The sequence below is a fragment of the Carassius carassius genome, chromosome 26 (assembly GCF_963082965.1).
Source record: "Carassius carassius chromosome 26, fCarCar2.1, whole genome shotgun sequence".
Taxonomy (NCBI): domain Eukaryota; kingdom Metazoa; phylum Chordata; class Actinopteri; order Cypriniformes; family Cyprinidae; genus Carassius; species Carassius carassius.
Window position 1 is genome coordinate 3,624,059 of NC_081780.1, and position 19,609 is coordinate 3,643,667.

The 19,609-nt window shown below is 36.2% G+C and overlaps 1 protein-coding gene across 2 annotated transcripts; it reads right to left on the reverse strand.

Moving 5' to 3' along the window:
• Positions 1–189: 189 nt before the first annotated feature.
• LOC132105542 (CSC1-like protein 1) lies at positions 190–14,640 on the reverse strand. 2 transcript variants are annotated; one of them, XR_009423957.1, is made up of 24 exons: positions 14,508–14,640; positions 10,871–11,032; positions 10,698–10,777; positions 10,325–10,400; positions 10,211–10,248; positions 9,914–10,056; positions 9,360–9,411; positions 9,174–9,282; positions 9,029–9,099; positions 8,553–8,633; positions 8,052–8,181; positions 7,840–7,973; positions 7,413–7,595; positions 7,125–7,278; positions 6,943–7,049; positions 6,771–6,857; positions 6,009–6,068; positions 5,736–5,898; positions 5,390–5,495; positions 5,144–5,311; positions 4,925–5,040; positions 4,356–4,725; positions 325–1,126; positions 190–230 (listed from the first exon to the last, which is right to left on the reverse strand). XR_009423957.1 is itself a non-coding variant. In XM_059510720.1 (23 exons), the coding sequence occupies exons 1-23, from the start codon at positions 12,271–12,273 to the stop codon at positions 4,439–4,441; spliced, it is 2,418 nt and encodes an 805-aa protein (XP_059366703.1). In that variant the 5' UTR covers positions 12,274–12,288; the 3' UTR covers positions 4,341–4,438. The 2 variants fall into 2 exon arrangements, 1 of the variants encoding a protein (XP_059366703.1); XM_059510720.1 differs by lacking the exons at positions 190–230; positions 325–1,126; positions 14,508–14,640 and adding an exon at positions 12,268–12,288 and having other exon boundaries at positions 4,341–4,576; positions 4,672–4,725.
• Positions 14,641–19,609: the final 4,969 nt, after the last annotated feature.

The following is a 19,609-nucleotide window of genomic DNA, read 5'->3' on the forward strand; positions in this document are numbered from 1 at the left end:
TGTTTTCCATTGAATGTTGCTATAGCAGAAATACTCTGCTTACAAATACATCTTTTATGATTAATTTGTGTACATTATTTTAGACACTTTTCATAAGTACACTCAAAAATACATATTGATTTTTTTTTACAGGTGTTTTCACAGCATCTAGGAAATGTCCGAAAATATTGTGGCAGAAAATGATGAGTACCTTTTCTGTTTGTATATGGATACTTTCTTACTCTTTAACTCTTTACAGTAGAAAAGTTACTTACTAAAAGGATGGTTCTGTCAAAAATGAAAATTCTGTTATCATTTTCTCTCCTTCATATTACTCCAATATACATTTCTTCCATCTCTGGAACAAAACTGTATGTTTTGCAGAATACTGAGATCCCTCTTTTTAGTACAGTGAAAACGAATGAGGCTGTCAAGCTGCACAAGATGCATAACAATACTTACATGAATTACTGTACGTGTGCACTGCATGTCTTCTGATACCATACTTATACATATTTCAGTATAATTAACCAGAAATATGATTCAAGCTCAAATAAAATTTCAATTTAAGTATGTTCCACACAATTTCCTCATCCAGTTTCTTTCACAGAAGAAAGTCGCACCGAACGACACGAGGCTGAGTAAACGATGACAGAATTTCCCCTCAAGCTAAAGAGAGATGTAGAGTTACAGACTGCAGATTTCCTGCTCCGTTAGATTCTGTTGACGACCAGATAACAGAACAAAAGTCCCAATCTGGGAATTTTCCCTCCAATTCTTCAGTTTCATTACTCATTTCTCTGTGTCTCAATTTCTTCCCTGAGTAAACTCTGCAAACCTTAAGAGACATCTGGCAAGGAAACAAAACTTTGCTATTAGTTTTCCCTTAAAAGTTGTGTCTGGGTGAAGTTGAATAAGTTTACCCCCAGGGCTTGGCGAGGGTCTATTACTCTCGGCTCTGAGAACGGTACCTTACAGACCACCGGCATTGCCATGGGAATAATCCCCGCAGACAAAAGGGAGGGATCAGCAGGGGAAATCAGTGCTGTCGGTCTTTGTGGTTGGCTGGCACAGAGATCAGTCATACGTACTCTGGGTCATCAGGTCAGAGGCTTCAATCACGGCATCAGAAAAGAGTGCAGACCATCTGAAAAGAGAAGAGAAGGAGGGAGGAGAGGAGAAAACATCTTGGCCTGTGTTACTGGAGGGATGAATTATCTTTGGAGTATTTCGAGGCACCATATACAAGTACAACGATAATTGGTTCCTATAGTTTGAAAAACCAAACGCAGCTGGAGACGAGCCATTCAGTGTGTGTGTGTGTGTGTGAGTGTGTGAGTGACAGTTCAATCATGTGATGTGAGTTACATGACAGAATTCACATCATTTCCAGAATCCAAGATTTAAAAAAAAATACACTTTCTTTAAAAATCTATTTGTGTGTGCTTATTGTTGTTTTTTCTCTGTGCAAATGATCATGATAATTCCAGAGCATTTGTAAGCTTGCTCACCAGTGGATCCTCTGCAGTGAATGGGTGCCGTCAGAATGAGAGTGCAAAATGCTGATAAAACCATCACAATGATCCACAAGTAAGCCACACCACTCCAGTTTATCAATTAATATCTTGTGAAGCGAAAGATGCGTGTTTGTAAGAAACAAATCCATAATTAAGGCATATTAACTTTAAACTGTCACTTCTGGCCAGAGTCCATAATTCATAATAACCCTTCCTTCTGAGAAAAAGTCCATTCACTGTTATTTTCTCACATCAAAATCCACCAACATAGTTGTTTAGAACTGTTTTGGACTATCTTTGCTTATAAAAGGTGTTTGATTTGTGCAGATTTTCTCTCCTGATTCAGACAAGATTAATTTTACATTCGAGAAAGCAATATTATGGACAAAGGATTCATATTTTGTCCAGAAGCAATGGTTTGGAGTTAAAATAAATGAAGGATTTGTTTATTAAAAATGTACAGCTTTTTACTTTACAATACATTGCTTGTGGATTACTGTGATGTTTTTATCAGCTGTTTGGATTCTTATTCTGACGGCACCCATTCACTTCAGTGGATCCATTGGTGAGAAAGTGATGTCATGCTACATTTCACCAAATCTTTTCCAATTAAGAAACTCAATTACAGTACATCTTGGATAAGTACACTTTCAGCCAATTTTTTTGGTGAACTATTCCTTTAAGGTATCATTCTCAAACAGCAAAGAACAAGTTACATTAATAAAGTTTATATTTAGTGATTAAGTGTTAGGAATTCATTTAAATCCATATGCAGAAGCATGATAAATAACACTGTTAACGTTTGCCTTAACAAGCAAAACTAATATAAGAAACAGTTTATTTACTTTCTAAAGGTACAGTAAGGTTTTTCTGGATTCGCTACTGCTGCCAACACTTGACACACATTATAACCAGAATGCTTCATTGGTTTGGCAGTTCTGCCACCCTGAGACCCCAAGCAAACACCATTCAGTGAAACCTGATCTGGGATTTCAGTCCATTTAAAGAAATACCGAAATGCTTTATTTGACTCACATGCATCATTTGTCTCAAGCTGCATATGGGCATTTGTGTCATTAGGACCGTAAAGCCTTCAGAGTGTTTATTGTGGTGTCAAACACTGTAAATACTGTTATTTCTGGCTCCCACAGAATGAAATGAAGCTGTAAAAATACATCTAATCTTCTTTTATATGACTGTGCATATGGTTTACAGTAACACCAAACATGTGACCTCTACACAGTATTGTGTATTAAGTATGAGATCCATCCTACTAAAATACAAACATACCAAAGAAAAAAATCTTAAAAAGTTACAGTTTACATGTTTTGTGCAATAAAATATTTGGAAACCTAAACATGAACCCAATGGACCACCTGGCACCAATAAAAAATAACAAAAATACCATAGTATTACCATGTCTTTTGTTCCCTTATAGTACCTGTTTATATATATATATATATATGAATAAAGTTTGACACAGACGCACACACACACACACTAATTGGATCAGTTTCTGTTCTTATGCGGTTTTGAATGCTGATCCTGGCGTTTGGAGCCGGTCACTCGAGTTTGTGGGCTGCTTATGGTGTTAAAATAAGACGATTTTGCTCTATCCTGACTAATGAGCTGAAAACCACAGTCAGGAGAAATGTGTCAAGTGTGTGTTTGGAGGACGTTCATTCATCCATTTCCAGGAAAATCTGAGGCTTAAGAATTTGAGACTCAATGTTTGGAGGTTGAGCAATTTAAATGATCAGACACTTAAATTCAGTTACGGCTCCACTCATATACTGAATATACAGAACAAACACAAACATACACAGCTGTCAAGTGTTCTCTTCATAGCCACAATATCTGCCCCCTGCATTACATCTAAAAGGAACAAATATGATGCTTGTACTTGATAGAACATCTACATGAATTAAAACTGTGTCTCCTTTGCTCTATGAAGTTTGCCCTTTTTAAAATTGGGAAGACTTGAGTTGTTTCTAGTTAATAGTTTCCAGTATAATTAGAATTTACTCCATGTAAACACTCCTTTGTTACTGGCGTGATCATGACATTAAGTTAAACTTTATACAAACATGGTCAGCAAGTGACTAAAACTAAAAAACATTTAAGACTATAAGGTTATTGCTTTGCATATTGTTTACTTCATTGTAAGAGCCTTCCTGTAAATACAATCTTTGCATAATTTCTTCTAAATTCTCTCTAATAAATTATAAAACATTGTGTTTGTATTGAAACTGAAACATCTCTCTGCTTCAGTCTGTACTGCTCTGGGAAGAACCAGGACGAGCTGAGAGGAACAGTGCCACCTAGTGATGATTCATTCTCTCACACAACTATACAGATATGCTATTGAAAGGCCACTGAGCTATGAGCTCAATATATCTGCAACATCAATATATTAACAAATTAGTATAAAGCGTTGCTTTATAATAGAAAATTAGGAATGAAAAACAATACAGAAGCTCACTTTCTCAAATCACACACACGTACAAATTACAGTTATAAAGTGTGTTAAGTTGGTTCCAAAAAGTCACAAGTGTTTGTTCAAGTGGTTTGATATAATCAAGTTATATTTGTACTCCTTGGCAAGTGCTCATTGGCGAAGCTGGTTTTGTAGAAATGTTTGGACAGTGTGCTTGAATGGCAATTTAGAAAAGTGTTTAAAGTCTTTGGCGAGAAGAATTGATCCTTTGGGTTTTGTTATATGGCAGTTCATGAATAAATGTTCCTCAAGTCCCTCAGTACGTATAAAAAAAAATTAAAAGCTAGAAAGTGTGACTTTTTTTTTTTCTCCCCAAGAAATCCCGTTTTTGAAAGTACATCCCCCTACATCTTCACACTGACCTCCAACCTCAATACAGCAGGAACCAATTCCTCCAGAGGTGAAATGCAAGTTGTGATTGGTCGACGTTGACTGATTATTGTTTTTAGATATCCGAATCTGGACACTCTTCCTCGGTGCTGAGGAAGGGCGGACTTTTGTCGGTGGTGCCGTATGTATGGTGAATGCTGCATTCATCAGATTCAGATGATGCATCTGGGTTCAAAACTTTAGGAAGATACACCTAAAAAGAGAGAGAAAGAGAGAGAGATTCTGGTCATCTCAAAATCTATCAGGATTTAAAAAAAAATGTGTGTAATGTAAAAATGTGAAACTTGCCGATACAGTTGAGCTCTGTGAACCTTTATCTGCGTCTTTATCTTCCTCCTTAACCTGAATTATAGACAATTACATTTATGCATTTAGCAGATGCTTTTATCCAAAGTAACTTAAAATAGAGGACCAAAAGCAATATTTCACAGAGCCAACAATATTTGAAATACAATGCCAGGTTTATTTATTCAATTAGGTTTAGATTACAACAATGCACTGTAAATGTTGCTAAACTTTGACATAGAACAAAGCAGCTTACATTGTAGTTGTGCGGGCTGAGGTATTTGAAGTGTCCAAAGAAGGTGTAACTTAAACAGATAAAGATGGTCACACAGAGAACCACTAAAGTGAACAGTGACGTAGCTGCCTTGAAGCCTGTGGAGACACGAAATCAATAAATCTCCACTATATGACTCACATATATGAATACAACTGTCTGAGAAACACTGGTTTAATGAAGCCAGTTAGTGGACGTAACCTGTTCTGAGCACAGAGAAGAAATAAAGCCACATCAGGCATATGATTGGTGCAGCCAGCGCTTGATTGACAGCTCCCAGGTGAACCTGCCGATCGAGGCGGGCGGGCAGGTACGCGAAGTACAGGTTGTGTTTGTCCACCAGGTGTTTCAGCAGCAGGTACAGCAAACCTACACACACAGCCTGTGTGTTAATGTGATGTTACATTCACTAATACTGTGTGTAAGACCTTGAGGAAAGAATCAGACCGAAGGGAACGATGACAGGACAGGTGATGCTGTACGCCATAATGACCGTGAACACACACAGAGTCCATCCGTACATCGCTCCGTACTGAAACTCATACGCCTGATTCTACACAGAGAAACAAAGAACCAGAGATTACAAGTGTATCAGCAACACATTTCAGTAATCGGACTTATTTCCAACCTGATGTCTATACAGCATGATGTCAAAGCTTAATTAAATTGAAAGTATAATAAAGTTAAAATGTACGTCTAAATTCTTTATTATTCCACGTTAGTTAACATTCTGAAGCAAGTTCTGAAGCAAAATTCCAAATTCTTTTTAAAAGATCAAAAGCCACAGACGGACCTGTTTAACATATTTCCTCTCAGCAGCCGAACCTGCGAGTGCCAGACGCACAATGTAGAGCAGTAACCCTGGCAACCGCAGCAGCTCCATGCCAGAGCCCACCAGAGCCGCCGCGATCACGTAATTTACAAAGAACGCCCCCTGATCAGGTAAAAACACACACCTGAGACACAGAGAAGAGAAGATGGAGAGTCACTGGTCACAAAATCATTCTGAATAAACCATTCTGATTTGAGCAAATAAATCACCAGGGTAAATACACAAGATACTCACTCAAACCTCAGCTTCACCGCTGAATGCGTATCAAACAACTGGCGGAAAAACAAGTCTAGACTGAGAGGAAAAAGAGCACATCTGTATCTGTACACATGCTCAGTTCGGGAACATTTTAGGCCCATTGTACTCTAATTCAAAATTCATTAATTTATGGTTCTAAATGATCACAGGTGGGTGGACTTCCTAGGACCAAGTTAACAATGTTAACAACGTTATGGCAGCACAATTTGGGGGAAAAAATCTAATTGTGATTTTCTTTTTTTTTTAATTATTATGAAAAATAAACAAACATGCAAACAAAAAAAATTAAATTTGTGATTGCAATATAAAATGTGTTGGTTTTTTTTCAAATCTCCAGGCTTTCTGTGATTGTAGGGCTGCATTCTTTGGTAAAAAAAATGTTGTGATTATATATCTATATAATAATAATAGTAAAAATAATTATAATAATAACATATTAAAACAAAATAATAAAGACTACTATTGTTATATTAAATAATAAAATAAAATGGTTTATAAATATAAACGAAATAAAACAGTATATATGATAATAATAATAATAATATGTATAATAATAACATTAAAACAAAATAAATAATACAACATACTACTAATGTAAAATTTGACTGTAAAACTAAAATTTGTATCTAATAATAACAATGATAATAAAAACATTGAAAAAACAATAATAAATGCTACTTTTGTAATATTTTAAGGTGAAATAAAAAACTGCATCTACTCATCATCAACAGCTCATACCTGGTGAGGCCCAGTGAGGGCAAAATCAACACCATGAAGATCAGGAAGATGTAGAGCTTGTACATCATGCTCATATTTTCGCTGGACCTTCACACACACAGATAGAGGAGTATTATTAATGGGCTTCTGGGTTTGTGTGTGAGTGTGTGTATATTTGAGTTTGATGGTCTACCTGGTCCAGTGGGCCTCCCCCAGTGTAGAGTAATATACTATGGTGGGCAACAGGGCCGAGAAGGTCCACAGCAGAATAGTGGGGAAGAATTGACTGATAACAGCACTCTGCAATCACAACACACTGTCTTCACACCACTGCACTTCATGAGCTCACGTCATTACACATGTTCAGTCACATACGTTCAGATAGTAAATGGGCTTGGTGACATTAAATTTGTCCATGGTGGTGATGATGATGGAGGGCGTTGTGAGGAAGAAGAGGAGGAGAAAGAGGGCTACATTTAGCAGCGTAAAGCGTAGCCACCAACGCCACCAATTTATTGACAAATTCTCCCTGAAAAAGATGAAGAGAAGGTGAGAGGTTAATATTGTGAATTGGTGTTAGGTAAATTGCTATATTCTTCTCTATAAATTAAAGAAGATTGTAATATAATAGATCCCATTCCAAAAAGGTATATTGGTACATACCAGTAGATATTATACGGGTGAGGAGCGTAATTCACTTTCCATTTGTTCACTCTAAGTTCTGTGCTCTTAGAGGACGGCTGAGGCTCTCGGCCACACCCACACCTGATTCCCCCGCCCATTACTTCTCCGACCACGCCCCTTGCCCCGCCTCCACACTTCAGGGCATTGAAATCTTTCAGAATACTGTGAGGAAAGAAGAGCAACACCAAATGCAATGGTCAGGTTCCAGAAATAATATTTCTCTTCATTTAATTTTAACAGTAACTTCTAAATCTAAAAAATCCAGACTAAGAAACAGTTTTTCTTTGACTTTCTTTCACAACAGATTTCACCTTAGATTCTAGTAAAAACAAAGTGGCTAATAAGCCAGTGTAATTCTGCATAATGTTTATACATAGGCAGTTGAGTCTGAGCGTGAATCACTTACTAACTGGCCATGTACTCATTTTGCAGAGAGACAAATGCCATGCCCAGAGGATGCAGTTCTTCACTATTCTTCAGTTTATCTTCTTCCTCACGCAGAGCAGCCACCAGTGAGCTGTAGAACTCTATAGCATCAACCTACAAATAAACACACATTTTATTTATACGCCCAGAGCTTGAAAGTCAAAGGCCATTGCTGATGGTGGCAGTACTGACCTCTTCACAGCCCTTACAGCGGCAGCCGCAGCAGCACAGGTGGCTGCATGGGCGCGGGTTGATGAGCTCACGACGTCCATGGCGCTGGAATATCTTATTGTAATGCTGCAGGTTTTTTTCTGCCCGTTTTCTGTTACAAAATATTACAATAAAAATAACATATGATGATGATGACATTATGATTTTTTTTACATTTTTTTTAATTAAAAATGTTACTTGAAAAAAAACTATTCACTGAAATGTTCAAACTATTTAATTTAGCTTTATGCACTGTCCTAAAATAGCTAAGACGGAATCTTAAAAAGTACTAAATACTAAACATATTTTAAAGGAAATTATAATAAAAATGACAAAAACACATAACAGAATTATTAAAACTCCAAATATAAATAATGACTGTAATAGTGTAATTAGTATAATATAGTATAATAATATCAATAATACTGGTTCATATAGGTATCTATAAGATCTACGGACAACAAGTCAAACTGGCTTTCTTACCTGTTTCTGTTTATATCAATCAGTTTGGCAACATCATAACACAAGTTAACATCAGTCACTTGACAGTTAGGGTACGCCTCCCTGCAAACAGATATACAGTCAAGACACATTAAAACCTTTAAAGTAAAATATGTCATTTGTGTATTAAAGGCAGAAAAAGAGAAATGCAAAAATAATTTGTTTCTAAACATCTCCAATCTATCTTCCTTTGCTCATGAAAACAGATAGTCCTGGTTTTAAAATTTTAGTATAATCTTTATCTGTAATTTTAATCAATTCCTGTGAATGACACGTAAATAAATGTTGCCCCATAAGTCTTTGAGACCCCACTGTCCCACCCACACACTGTAAGCTGAGCTCATGCCCTGCATGCTGAATGGAACAAATAACATGGAGATGGGAAGGAAAAGACGTCTGGATGAATGGCTAAAAATAAAGTGAACCGTATGAAGTCTTGGAAAATCATTCCCACTTACATGAAGTGAGTTTTTATAGTCTCACTACTAGCAGCAGTGGGTACAGACCTCACAAACAGGGTGTTTCTGGCCTATGGAAAAATAAACCAGGGTCAGACTGAGACCATGTATGTGTGTGTGAAAGAGAAATGGTAGGACGGCTTACTATGTCTCTCTTGGTTCCCTTCATTTTAGAGGTGTGTCGTCTCAGCAGGCCCACCGTGATCATAAGATACAGAACTGCAAATACTGTGTGCAGCCAAAGAAGTGTATCACTGCAAAGAGATCATTTAAAATACAGTTCAAATAGACACACACTGATGCATTCAGACATCTGTGCATAGATACATACCCCTGCTTAAGATTCCCTATGGTTGTTCTCCCGAAACTGTAGGGATCATTGCCTGGAACACAGAAATGACTGAGACTTTTTCCCATCAGCAGAAACTGAAGTCTAAGAAAAGAAACTTGAAAGTATTTCATAAGATGACATCATGTGAGGTTAGAAACCACTACCGCCCTCCCAAAAACTAGGCATCATAGACTTAAACACAATGACTCTTACAAGCAACATTTAGCTATGTAAAAAGATTATTTTATCCAAAATAAATAATTATATTAAAAATTGTATTATTATATTATAACTACTTTACAAAAATACAAAAAATTCAAAAGTGAAGATGAAACTTTTCCAGTAAGATTTGTAATTTTTTTTTTAAAGGCTCTTCACTGTTTTATTCTTATAGCTGGCACAGTTCTTTCATATTTCTCTGTCAGTGTCCCTGGTATTAGTCAAGTATCTGCTTTAGAGAAACAGTAAATGGTTTATAACCAAGCTACTGTTTCAAGGATTCTTGAGATCGCGTTGAATTTTCCAGTGTACATGTGTGTATGTGTGTTAGATACCTAGCAGGTTGCCGGATAGATTGACCGGCAGGATGATGGCGATGGACAGCACACAGATGATCAAGAGCATGATGACTAGGTGCTTCTGAAATGACAGATAATGTACTGCATCCACCCCACATTTCTCCTGGACCGAAGTCTCACTGCACAGACACACACACACACACATTGGTTTCACATCAGTTTATATTAGGACTTTCCCATGCAAATTCCCCTGTTTGAGTTTAGAAAAACGTAACAATATCAACTGGTAAAATATGTCCAGTTGTAAACATGTAGCACCAAAACAGCACTTACTCCATATTGACAATAAAGTTGATCCAGGAGCAGCACCCCTACAGGAAATGAGGAAGATGTCAATGATGTCATGAATGATGTCATAATGAGGATGACGATGAGATCAGAATTAACCTTCTCATATTCGGGCTCCTCAATGGACATGGATGACGTCATTCTGTTGTAACGGCGTTTAGTAGCATGTCTGAACCTGCAGCAACAAAAGACAGAGCTCTTCATCTCACCATCCTCACCGGTTTCAGCTTCTCTATTTAAAATGATTTCTTGAAAACTTAAAATACGGTAAAAATATACAAATACTACAAAAAAAAACAATCATTATAAATAAATATTATAAAAATAACTAAACATATACATTTTATTTTTTTTATAAATAATAATTTGTCTAGTTTAACGTTGCAATTTTTTGACTCACTAAAGACTATTTGCAATAAATTATAACACTGAATGTTTTCATAGTGACTACTATGGTTTTCATCTCACATACCCTTCAGTCTCTGCGACAAGAGCGAGTCTCCCATGATCCCACAGTCTCCTTCTGATTAGAGTGAAGACTATCAGCAGCAACTGTGGGAAGATACACAGCACCATACCAACCAATCAGATCGTACAACTCAAGCAGTTCCAGCCAATAGGATCCCAACTAACTGCCAAACTTACCACGAAGAGTATGAAGTCGATCAGCAGAACGATGGGCACTCCTCCGAAATTCACCCCCTTCAGCACGGTGCTCTGTGTGGCACTGAAACAGCTGCCGTTGTCCACAGGGGTTGTGCCATTATTCACCGACACAGAGAGGCGCTCCCACCACGTGGAGGCCATCTGGAGGACAAACAGGTACAAATTGCACAATTTTATTTTTGCTGCTCCTGAAAAGATCTGTTTCTTGACACACATGTCATTAGCATCCCAGATGACTATTGATTTTTTTGTTTGTTCATCTTTATTTATCCATGGAAATCAATTAAGAATTATTTTGTTATTTACAATGACAGCCTTTCAGGAGAAGAACATGATCCTGCACATGCACACACACAAAATTAAATAAAATAAAGAAAACAAATAAAATAACAATAAAATGAAATAAAAATATAATAAAACAATAAAAACACAACAAAATTAAATAAAATAATACAAAATTGAGTAAATACAGCTAAAACAATTACAGTAGTTGTTCAAAGCACTCATTACCAATGAAAAAAGATCAATTTCCAGCAATTTCTCTAAAATATAGAATAATTTATAGGCCTAGTGTGACGATGTTACAGGTTGGTATTAAAAATATGTTTGAGATTATCTGGTGTTAGTTCTCAAAAACTATCTGGTGTTAGCCATATTTGATTCAAAGCATGAATCTAAAGCATTGTGAATTGCATGTGAGTGTAAGGATGTGAAATGTCACGTGCACTTCAGTTCAAAAACAAGAGGAAGTCTTATAACGTTATTGCATGCAAACGAAACACAATTACACAATAGTATAGATCACATGTTGCATCAGAACAAAAAAAGTTTTGGGGGATTTATGATTATGATAGTGCCTTAAAATGCTTTTTACTTAAGATCCTAGATGATAGATTACTGGTGACTGTATTGATGTTAAATGTTTGAACATTATGCTTACATTAGATATAATCCATGCTAATATTAAATGCTCTAAGAATGAGTTATTAAAGTAAGGATGAAAATATAGCCACTAGATCACAAAGTCATAATCTTTGCCGCTCCTCCCACTGTGCCTTTAAGGGGTTGGGTCTCCCATAGATTTTTTTTTTTTTTGGTCAGATTACTCATGACATCTTTCTTACTTTGTCTTTTAATGCATTGCAAAATATCAATAAATAAATAAAAACAAGACATATTTACATGAGAAGAAAAAAATTAAAAGAAAAGACAAAAACATCTGTCAGTGGGCAAAAAAATTATCCTGCATTACCTTTGAATTGTTTTTTTTCTTTCCCCAATGGCAGATATTTTCTCATTTTAATCATAAACTTAATTATGATACATTTAAAGGGTTAGTTCCCCCAAATAGCAAAATTATGTAATTAATAACTTACCCTCATGTTGTTCCAAACCCGTGAGACCTCCGTTTATCTTTGGAACACAGTTTAAGATATTTTAGATTTAGTCCGAGAGCTCTCAGTCCCTCCATTGAAACTGTGTGTACGGTATACTGTCCATGTCCAGAAAGGTAATAAAAACATCATCAAAGTAGTCCATGTGACATCAGAGGGTCAGTTAGAATTTTTTGAAGCATCGAAAATACATTTTAGTCCAAAAATAGCAAAAACTACGACTTTATTCAGAATTGTCTTCTCTTCCGGTTTGTTGTAAGACAGTTCAAAACAGAGCAATTTGTGATATCCGGTTCGCGAACTAATCACTCGATGTAACCAGATCTTTTTGAACCAGTTCACCAAATCGAACTGAATCGTTTTAAATGGTTCACGTCTCCAATACGCATTAATCCACAAATGACTTAAGCTGTTAACTTTTTTTAATGTGGACACTCCCTCTGAGTTCAAACAAACCAATATCCCGGAGTAATTCATTTACTCAAACAGTACACTGACTGAACTGCTGTGAAGAGAGAACTGAAGATGAACACTGAGCCGAGCCAGATAACGACTCGCTCACGAGTCAAGAACCGTTTCTGTCAGATGCGTCCGATTCGTGAACTGAGGAGCTGATGATACTGCGCATGTGTGATTCAGCGTGAAGCAAACCGACACATAGAGCGTCTGAACCGAACTGATTCTTTTGGTGATTGATTCTGAACTTATTCTGTGCTAGTGTTATGAGCGCGGGTAAACCGAAGGCTTGAATCAAGGGCAATCATCGCCAATAACGCCATGACGTTGAGCGCAAATAACCGGTGAACCGTTTTCTTCAACCACTTTATTGAATCGAACTGTCCGAAAGAAGTATTGGTGATCCGAAAACCAACGCAACCGGTTCTTGACTCGTGAGCGAGTCATTATCTGGCTCGGCTCTGTGTTCATCTTCAGTTCTCTTCACAGTAGTTCAGTCAGTGTACTGTTTGAGTAAATGAATTACTCCGGGATATTGGTTTGTTTGAACTCAGAAGGAGTGTCAGCCACATTGAAAAAGTTAACAGCTTAAGTCATTTGTGGATTAATGTGTATTGGAGATGCGAACCGTTTAAAACGATTTAGTTCGATTTGGTTCAAAAAGATCCGGCTACATCGAATGATTCGTTTGCGAACCGGATATCACAAACTGCTTTGTTTTGAACTCTCTCACAACAGACCGGAATGCTGAATAAAGTCAGAGTTTTTACTATTTTTGGACCAAAATGTATTTTAGATGCTTCAAAAAATTCTAACTGACCCTCTGATGTCACATGGACTACTTTGAAGATGTTTTTCTTACCTTTCTGGACATGGACAGTATACCGTGCTCTCGGACTAAATCTAAAATATCTTAAACTGTGTTTCAAAGATAAACGGAGGTTTCACGGGTTTGAATGGAACAACATGAGGGTGAGTTATTAATGACATAATTTTGATTTTTGGGTGAACTATCCCTTTCACAGAAAATGAGACATATCTTAAGAAAATGTGTTTCTCAGTAAAATTAATATTGATTTAAGAATGTTTAGATACTAGGACTGAAAAATGCAATAAAATTAAGTTTTAAAAAATCATGTTTTGTGTATCGTTGCTGCCCTATGAACTCCCATAGTTTGTGTCATGAAAAACTTGGTTTGCAATGAGTATGAACAGACTGTGAAATCAAATATTTGCAAGTGCAGAACATATTTCAGCACAGATTTTATTAAGAAACATCTCAGTAATTTCACCTGATGTATGGATGGTCGCATGATGCGTGACAAAAACACTTTCGCTTTCGAAGTTGTCATGTTGTCTTGTCATGATGCATTAGATGACTTAAACGATACTCTCCTGTCTGTTCTGTTATCAACATTTTGCATGACTGAAAACAACTTCTTCATTATGTCGAAACATATCGTTGCCAAACTGACAGCAGACCAGAACTGGCACAACTGTCGATGGTTGAGAATAAAGCCAAAAACGGATAACGTTAGCTAAACGGTTAACAAGCAACTAAACTAAATGTCGTTAGACTCGTGAGTATGACCATGAACACACAACTAAACAAACACTAAACTGACAAATACTTCGACACGCTGCTAGTGACGTCATGGCGCTTCTGCATAATAGCTGGACAAACTTACTAGTTGTTATGAACCGAAACATTGAGTGTTGCTTTCTCGCGATTTATAAATAAAACATGATATGAAACAAAAACATACCTTGGTGGAATTTTTCCGCGTCTGGACTGTGCAGAACCGGTCGAGCTGTCAGCTGAGAGTAAACTAAGTTAAGTTTACACTGACTCACATCCGCACATCCGCACATGCGCAGATACACCGATCTCCGCCCAACCTACCAATACACACAACTTTTTTTAATATCGTTGTATATAACAGATATAATAAAATTCCCGAAATTAATTGGGGAATACAGTAAATAATAAGAATCAATTATTTTAAATAAAAAAAAATTATACAAGAAAATACTAGTTTCAGTCTTTCAACTTCTAAAGTTCACATTTATGTCAGTATATGACTTGCTATCTTTGTAGCCTAATTATTTAATAATTTACTAGCAATTTCTGAATATTTTTCTGAAAATTATTTGAACCTCAAATTATTTATTCTACACTGTTAAAAAGAATGTCTTTTTAAAATGTATATTAGGCTAGAGTATTTTTTATGGATTTGCTTGTTTTGTGTTTGTTTGATAGCTATGTATCAATGTGTGCATTTCTTTGTAATAATTTATGAAGATTCTGAGTTAAACATTACCCTATCATCTATTAAGTGGTAAAAAGATTATTAGAATATGTTTATAAGAAAACACAGACAATTTCAGTCTAATCTAATTCAACGTAGCCTATCTGTGTAATTATTTATGAAATTTAGCAATTACAGTAAATTATTTTCAGTCTATAAAGGTGGCATATAAACAATGAATGTGTCCGAACCAACATGCAATAAGCTATGCAAGGTAAATGTATTATTTATCTAACCATGTTATTAGATTGCTTCAATATGTCGAAAATAGGCAAAAATGTCCAAACAGCGTCTAATTTAATTGGTGCATCCTCACTTTTGTCTTAAATAGATTAGCTCGTCCCTGCGGGGGAGAAGAGCAAGATGAAGAGAGTCTCTGAGCCTCTACAGTGAATCCCATGTGATTGACAGGGCGGATATATCCGTGCAATATCCTCCCGCTCACGTTCTCATTGGCCTCTCCGTGGCTCCATCTGACGCGCGCATTAACCCCCGCCGCGGCTGGAGAAGGGCGACGGGGTCCTAATCAGCGGCTGATTGCGGCGCGGCGCCCGGGGAGAGAGCAGCGGTGATTGGGGGTATGGAGGCTTTGATTGTTTTCAGTCAGCCTGACAGCTGAGGAATACTGTCTCTAATCAGCATAGTCAAGATACTGGCATGATGAGCAAATGAACAGTCGAGCACACGAGCGCGCAAAGCCTCGTTTAGATGATGCGCGTGGTTGGGCTACTCTAAACACGAGAAATAGAGCGTGGGGCATTAATCTGACTTACTTCTGTCTGTGCTGTGTGCGTTAACATTACTACTCAGGCTGGAGATTATTATAGAGAAACATATATTTAAACAGTGGTTGAATTATAATAGAGCGGTAACCATTGGCCAGTTTCGTGCAGTGTTCACAACTCTTCCATGAACGTTTCTGCATTCACTTTTTTTTTTCTTTTTTTTTTTTTGTTTGTTTGTGTGTGTGTGTTTGTTTACGATTGTTTAAATAGAAAGTGTGAGTTTTGCCTAAAACTAAATTAAATGCATAAATAAATAAATGGCTTTATTTTTCCAGATTGTTATTTATTTATTTTGTAAAATGGTTGCATATTATTTATAGGTAACATAAGGTTTTATATAGTTGCATGATTATTATAGTAAAAACTTTCAATAATTAAAATAAACCTTGACTGAAATTATATATACATTTTACATTTTCATTGTACTATTTTATTTAATTATATAATTTATTCATTATTAAGTCAAATGATTCTTTTATATATTGTTTTCACTATAGATTCACATCAAAACTTGTTTGTTCATTAAAAGCTTTATTGTTTTCCCTGAGTTGGACAAATAATAAAATAATATCAATACACATTATCTAAACTGATAACAAGAACATTAAAGACATTCATGGAAAGAATGTCAATCGCAAACATTATGCAACTGCTTTTTTGTTGAATTGATTAAACAGGATTTTACTGGCAAGATAATTTAGCATAATAATTTAGAAAAAATAGAGCTCAATATTATTAATGACAAAACTGAGAGTTTTACATGAGTCCACTTTAAAAGGAAACTTCTGTCAACATTAACTCACCCTCATGTCATTCAAAACCAAACAATTTCAATTCCCATTGACTTCTTCTGTATTTTTCAGCCACTCAATTTTAATCAATGGGAACCGAAAGGGTTTGACTGCCAAACAAAAAAAACTAAAAAAAAAATAACAAAAAACATAATAATAAAAATAAAGTTTAAATAAAAATAATAATACATAGTTTTAGACAAATACCACATACATTTAAATATATATTTTATTTATATAATATTTTATATAAGATTAAGATTAAACAACATATTTGCAAAACATATTGGTCCTAAAGGGGTAGTTCACCCAAAAATAAAAATTGTCATCATTTACTCATGTCATTCCAAACCCGTATGACTTCCTTTCCTCTGTTTTTTTTTTTTCTCAAATGTAACAAAAGTAAATTAGAAACTTGATAATGTTTTGGAATTTTCATTATATGGACGAAAATATTCTTCAAAATATCTCCTTTTGTGCTCAGCAGGATGTATTTCAGGTTTGGAATAACATGAGGGTGGGTAAATAATGTCAGAACGTTTCTTTCTGGGTGAACTCCCAGTAGGAAAACATTGGATAACAACTCATTTTTGCATAATCTAATAATTATGCATAGTTTATGCATGCAATAATCTAAGTTGTTTGGTGCCTACTTGTACAGCTCTACTGTTCACTGGTTATGCTGTAGTATTAACTTTTTAAAAACTAAATTGATTTGATGTAAAAAAAAAAAAAAAAAAAACTCATGCACACAATGACTCCATGATCTCAAACTGTAATCCCATCAATCGTCTGTCAGCGTTGAGCCGCTGAGTCACTCCAACCAAAGACACAATGTCACAATACCAGTCCCCTTTTAGGGGAAGTCGTGGCCTAATGGTTAGAGAGTCGGACTTGCAATCGAAAGGTTGTGAGTTCGAGTCTCGGGCCGGCAGGAATTGTAGGTGGGGGGAGTGCATGTACAGTTCTCTCTCCACCCTCAATACCATGACTTAGGTGCCCTTGAGCAAGGCATCGAACCCCCAACTGCTCCCCGGGCGCCGCAGCATAAATGGCTGCCCAATGCCCACTGCTCCGGGCGTGTGTTCACAGTTTGTGTGTGTTCACTGCTCTTTTTGTGTGCACTTCGGATGGGTTAAATTCTGGGTTAAATTCTGAGTATGGGTCACCATACTTGGCTGAATGTCACTTCACTTTCACAGACACATTACAAAACCAGTCAAAACAAACATGGCTTGTGTTTAAAACCTGCTATTTGCATTGCATTTAAGCAATCTATTTAGTTGAATTCCAAGTACATATGATTGCAAAAAGGGAAGAAGGAAGGTCAATTCTGGGAGTTTTCTCTTACCTATTTAACAAAGGAAATATTTTGCACGACTATAAAGTAGCACATCAGTGTTGCATAACAGTTGAATAATCGTTACACGCTGCTATGAGTGCACTGCATTTAGAAGAACACAAGTGATTTAACTAATGTTATGTAGGCCTTATTGTACCATCATGGTCAGTGTGTACCTTATAAATCACTTTGTATAAAAGCATCTTCCAGTTGCATAAATAGTAAATGTATTTATTGCATAATGATAATTTATTAAGGTAAATTTGAACACTCTGGAATGGGGGAAAGTATAGGAAACAGTTATAAATATTTATTTCTGAGCATTAAAATGTAGCCTAATGGAAATTACATTAAAACAAATACACATGTATATATAAACGAATAATACATGCTTCCTAATCGTTTTTCTAAATTTTTGCAAAACTTTACAAGGAGAACAACGGTTTAAAAGTAATAAGGAAAAATCGCAACGAATTGATTACTATGATTTGGGGGTCATTGTTTGCTGTGGAAATGACGCTATTACTATTACTCACCACTAGAGGGCGGCGCTGCATTTGTATTTTTCAGCCCCTAGCATATAAAAGTATAAGATCATCTCGATGTTTATAATATCTCGATAGATAATGTTGCTGGAAGTCTTCTCATATCATGTGTTGTTTTTTGCTATTTAATAATTATTTTTATCATTACCCTGTTGAAAAAAAGCATATGCTGGTTAGGTATGTTTTGAAGCATGGCTGCTGAGCACGTGATCAGCTTAAACCAGCTCATAACCATTAGACATGCTTCAAAACATAAAATTTTTCAACAAGGTAGACCTACCAGTCTGTGTAAACTATAGCTACAGTATTAATTAATCGCTATAATTGCAACAGAAATCTATGTATTCACAGTTTATTACTTATGAGTTACAGGAGCCATCTCATTCAGCGTCATCCTTCAATATGTGTATTTCAGTCAGTGTTTTTAATGTATATAATGCGTGACATTTTGACAGTTGCTCCGTCAGAAACCTCCTCTCTCCTTGTGCATAACCTTGCCAGATTACCATACAATTATCATACCATTATCATCTCATTATCTTACTGGAGCCAGTGGAATTGGGTTTAAATTCTTTACATTTGTTATTTCATTCTACACTACTGAATTTTCAGTTTGTGTGAACCATAATTGGGCTGTTTTGTATATTCATATTTTAAAAAGCATGGATTTATAATGGATGGCTGGCCTGTCTAATGCCGCTAGTTACTGAATGAAGTAGTTTAAAAATATCAGGGTCTGTGTATCGTTTAATGGCCATCCAAGTGTATTAAACACCTGCAGGTGGTCTGATATCTCTCCAGTAGTATAATTACTTTTCTGCGTCCACAGAAATCACAGAAATCCCACTGTGACTGACCTAATCTGCAATCTTTCCACAGAGGGCTGGATAAAGTCTGTATTTAGCAAACATGACCGTCCCGTATCTTCCTCTCAAAGTGACCTGGGCTTCATCTCATATACATTAGATCATCCAGAGGGGTTCATTTTTCTCCATGCCTCTCTGTTCTCCATTACAATATTAAAGAGTGTCTTACTTAAGCTTCTACTCAAGGGTGGCCGTGAACTGAAATCTTCCCCAAAGTGCTCCAATCTATC

What these genes read in the sequence shown, in the direction of transcription:
- LOC132105542 (XM_059510720.1), bottom strand. An exon ending in TCTATCCGGCAACCTGCTAG is followed by an intron (nt 9,412 to 9,913) that starts GTATCTAACACA and finishes TCTGTGTTCCAG; the next exon opens with GCAATGATCCCTACAGTTTC. An exon ending in CTTCTCTGTGCTCAGAACAG is followed by an intron (nt 5,041 to 5,143) that starts GTTACGTCCACT and finishes GTGTCTCCACAG; the next exon opens with GCTTCAAGGCAGCTACGTCA.